Source organism: Silene latifolia, chromosome 5, assembly GCF_048544455.1.
Source record: "Silene latifolia isolate original U9 population chromosome 5, ASM4854445v1, whole genome shotgun sequence".
NCBI lineage: Eukaryota > Viridiplantae > Streptophyta > Magnoliopsida > Caryophyllales > Caryophyllaceae > Silene > Silene latifolia.
In genome coordinates this window covers 26060061-26064206 of record NC_133530.1, presented here as the reverse complement: position 1 = coordinate 26064206, position 4146 = coordinate 26060061, and the positions used below count along the sequence as shown (strand labels likewise).

At 40.8% G+C, this 4146-nt stretch overlaps 1 protein-coding gene across 1 annotated transcript; it reads right to left on the bottom strand.

Annotated features, from left to right (window-relative positions):
• Positions 1 to 1145: 1145 nt before the first annotated feature.
• On the bottom strand, positions 1146 to 2036 carry LOC141655099 (uncharacterized). The gene is made up of 2 exons (XM_074462197.1): positions 1710 to 2036; positions 1146 to 1613 (listed from the first exon to the last, which is right to left on the bottom strand). Exons 1-2 carry the CDS (start codon positions 2034 to 2036, stop codon positions 1146 to 1148), a joined length of 795 nt encoding a protein of 264 aa, XP_074318298.1.
• Between the last annotated feature and the right edge of the window lie 2110 nt (positions 2037 to 4146).

Below are 4146 nucleotides of genomic sequence, written 5' to 3'. Positions count from 1 at the left end.
GACAAATACGAACTCCTTCCAAACTTTTATTGTGCACACCTCGTGTTAACAAACTTGCGAATGCCTCTGCACACATAATGAATAAATACGGCGACAACGGGTCACCTTGTCTCAATCCCTGTTCCAACTTGAAAGTATCCGTGGGAACACCATTCACCAACGTCCGAGACGAGACCGTGGTTACGCACCTCATTACTTTATCGACCCATGCCCTGTTAAAGCCCATTCTCAACATGACCCGCTCCAGAAACGGCCATTCTAGACGGTCATAAGCTTTAATTTACTCATATCGAGCTTGAAATCCATGAACCCCTTGTCCCCATTATTATGAGATTTCAAGTAATGAAAAACCTCAAAAGCAATAAGTGAATTATCAGCAATAATTCTACCTGGGACAAAGGCACTTTGTTCCGCTGAAATCAAATTATCCAGGAACTCTTTCATGCGGTTCACCAACATTTTTTATCCTATCTTGTATATAACTTTGCACAAAGATATTGGACGAAGATCAGACATGGCTTAAACTTCAGCCACTTTTTGAATAAGGACCACGTGAGTTTTATTAATATGTGCCATGCTCAGCCTTCCTTCCAAACAGTCCAATACAAGCTTAGTAATGTCCTCTCCCACAATATACCAAAATGTTCTATAAAAATTCGCATTCATACCGTCCGGGCCCGGAGCTTTGCTAGGATGCATCTGGAAAAGCGCGAAGCGAGCTTCTTCAGCAGTGAAAGGTTTCATCAGATTGTCATTCATCTCGGTAATGACTTTTGGTTGAATGCATTCAATAACCTCATCATAATTACTTGGCTGGGTGGATGAAAATAAATCTTGAAAATAGTCATGAACAATTTTTTCAATGTTTTCAGGCTTCATTACCCAATTTCCATCATCTGTTAGCAATTTAGTAATTTTGTTTCTTCTCCGTCTCGCAGAGGCTTTAATATAGAAATATTTAGTGTTTCTGTCCCCTTCCATCATATAGAAGATTCTCGAGCACTGCCGCCAATACACTTCCTCCTGTGTCAATAATTTGTCCAGCTCGACACTCAAAGACCTACGCTCCGCAACCATATCTGATGACGGGGGGTATGTATCAAGAAAACACATATGTTTTCGCACATCACCCAGTTTCTTTGTGATCATTCCAAATTCAGTTTGCTCCACGAAATAAGCTTCTTTGCGCAGATGTTAATTTTATTTAGAACGTCATCCCCACTCAGCACTTCACCAAGCCCCTCCCAAGCCTCTCTAACAACGCTTTCGCAATTCTCCGAGCTAGTCCACATATCCTCAAATCTGAAAATTTTCTTTTTCTTCCTACCGTGACCCTTATCTCGACATAGCTTCAACGGGACATGGTCAGATCGCTCCCGCTCAAGATGTTTAAGAGACAGGGCAGGATGCATATCTAACCATTCGGGTGAAGCTACACCGCGGTCAAGTCTCTCAAAAATAGCATGTGGTTCAGGCCTTTTATTCCACCAGGTGAACATATTGCCCGAGTATCCAATATCCAGCAGTCCGCAATCTCCAATAGCATCTCTAAACTCATCCATCTCTCCTTGCGCCCTAGGTGCACCTCCCTCTTTTTTGGTCTCAAAAAGAATCTAATTAAAATCCCCAATTACAAGCCAAAGTAAGTTCGAAAAATGCTTTAATTCCCTAAGAAGGGCCCATGAACAACTCTTTTTCTCACTACCCACCCATCCATAAAAACCCGTTAGTCTCCACTTGTTTTCACTGAACAAACCTTCAATTTCCACATCAACATGATGAGCTGAGGTGGATAAGAAGTTTACTGTAACACCATTGCGCCAAATAATAGCAACGCCAGCCTTTCGTTCTATCGAGTCTCCAAATATGTCTTCAAAATTCCCGAGTCTATCTACTAATCCAGCCATTTCAACACCACTGAGCTTTGTCTCCGTAAGAACTGCTACGTCCACATTCTCTCTATTCAGCAACTTGCGTAAACTTACAACTGTCGGGCCGTTGCCAAGCCCTTGACAGTTGTAGCATAGGAGATTCATGGCGACCGGCGGGGTTGCATCATTGCAACCTCCGCCGATTTAGAATTGTCATTACAACTCCCCTAAGAATTATGGCCTGAGTTACTTTTCTCCTCATGTTCCCCGTCCGTACCACCCTCACCCTCCATTTCTCCACCGCCCTTCCACCCCCATCTATTCTCCTGCGCTTCACCCATATTCACGTCAAACGGTTCGGCTGAAAAGTTCATACGCTTGGAATTGGTTTGGCAATCATCATTTTCCCATCCTCTAATTCGTTTCCCCCCTCCCTTACTCTTATCGAGGAGCGCCACACCATCCTGATCAGCCCTATCCCACCGCTTCCACGTGCTCCCCTTATGTTTAACGCTATTCTGTAATGGTTGGGTCTTGCTAGCAAAAATCGTATCGTTTACATCAGGTCTTGCTTCATTAGAGCTCAGAGGGTCGTCTCCTTGATCCGTCTTATTTTGAGTAGAGATAGGGACCATATGGCACCCCTCCACCAACGTCCTTTCCTTTCCTTTTGCACCATTTATATTATCATTTATAATAATGGCCTCCTCCTTCTTCTTCTTCTTCAAGGACAAAGATATATTTAGAAGTTTAGTCACCATATTCTCAATGGCCTCAGATTCCTCCTCAGCTTTGATCTTCTCAAATTCTTTGCTAAGGTCCCTTCCACACTTAGGATGATCATTGTTATCTACTCTTTTTGGCTTCCATGGTGAAGCTCGAATCCATGCTCCAAACTTATGAGTTCCTTCTTCATAAGGCCCGTTCTCGCAATCCTTCTCGCCGTGCCCCATTAAACCACAATCGTAACAAAATAGAGGGAGTCTTTCATACTTTATGGCAAAGTCAACAATTTTTCCTCCTTTCATTCTAATAGACACATGCTTCTTCAGCTCTTGCCTTACATCATGTAACACCCGAATTCTTATCGCTCTATCCAACTTAGGGTAGCCTGACATATCGCGGCTAACAAATATTCCCACTTGATTCCCGATTTTACGACAATTCTCCTCATTGTTCCTCCCCTCCAATGGCAGGTCATAAACACGTACCCAAAAAGGTACAAATGTGAGTGGCACATCCCGTAAATTACCATTATTATTGGGTTCGTTTAGAGACCAAACAAAAGAATCAAAATGCGAGGGTTGGCCTTCCATAACCCTAGTCTTGTCTTTTAAGTCCTTAAAATGAAATATAAAAGTTTTTGATTTGTTATTAATGATGTTACCTGTTACCTCTTGCTTTACTCCCCAAAGTTTGCACATGGTTTCTATCGTAGCTTTTATGTTAATAGATTTTTGCCCCCATAGTCTACCTATGAGCGACAATGCAGATGGAGCCTCTTGACCAAAATCTCCTCCAGCATCCCAATCAAACGCGTTTTCCTCATTTTCCTCCTGTTCTCTTCCATTTACGTCGCCAGCCATAGTTTTTGATTTAAGGGCGACGTTAGACTTAAAGTGCAGTAGTGATTTTTGATGAATCCCAGAAAGAATGAGACGAAAATACCAAGACAGAAAGGACAGAGGACACGCTCACAGAAAAAACCCTAGAGCGACCTTCACATTATTTATCTTTTGCACATTTGTCAATGCACATAATGCATTTTATAAAAAAAAGGGAAATGATAAATACAGCCCTTAGGGCTGTATTTAATGTAACAAAAAAGGAAAGAAAAGCTTAAATCAAGCATTAATGAGATCAATTTACGCGTAATTGTATCATAAATTCCGAATTTAATTCTATTTTGGGAAGTAATTTAGTTCTTAAATATACAGCCTTTAGGACTGTATTTATCATTACCCAAAAAAAATTAGTATTTTTGTTGTTAACTTAAAGGCAAATCAAGAAATATCTTGCAGAGTTGCAGGGCTATACTTTTTTCTTATACATTGTAAGAAATCGTAAACATTTTCTTCGATCATTAATAGTGTCATATCGCAATTGGTGTATTCGAGTATGAATGAATAGAGTACTCCGTTCGTATAAGATTACAATTCCAATAGCAAAAAGATATTTTAAAATACTCCATATATTCCATATATAAGAGAGAATTATTATTGACACGTCTGTCGCGTACCTGTCAAAAATAACCAACTGGCTCTAACTAATATAG

Coding starts and splice junctions, on each gene's coding strand:
- LOC141655099 (XM_074462197.1), bottom strand. CDS start 2,036: ATGAATCTCCTATGCTACAACTGTCAAGGGCTTGGCAACGGCCCGACA. Junction 1,614..1,709: donor TAACGGGTTTTTATGGATGG/GTGGGTAGTGAG, acceptor GATTTTAATTAG/ATTCTTTTTGAGACCAAAAA.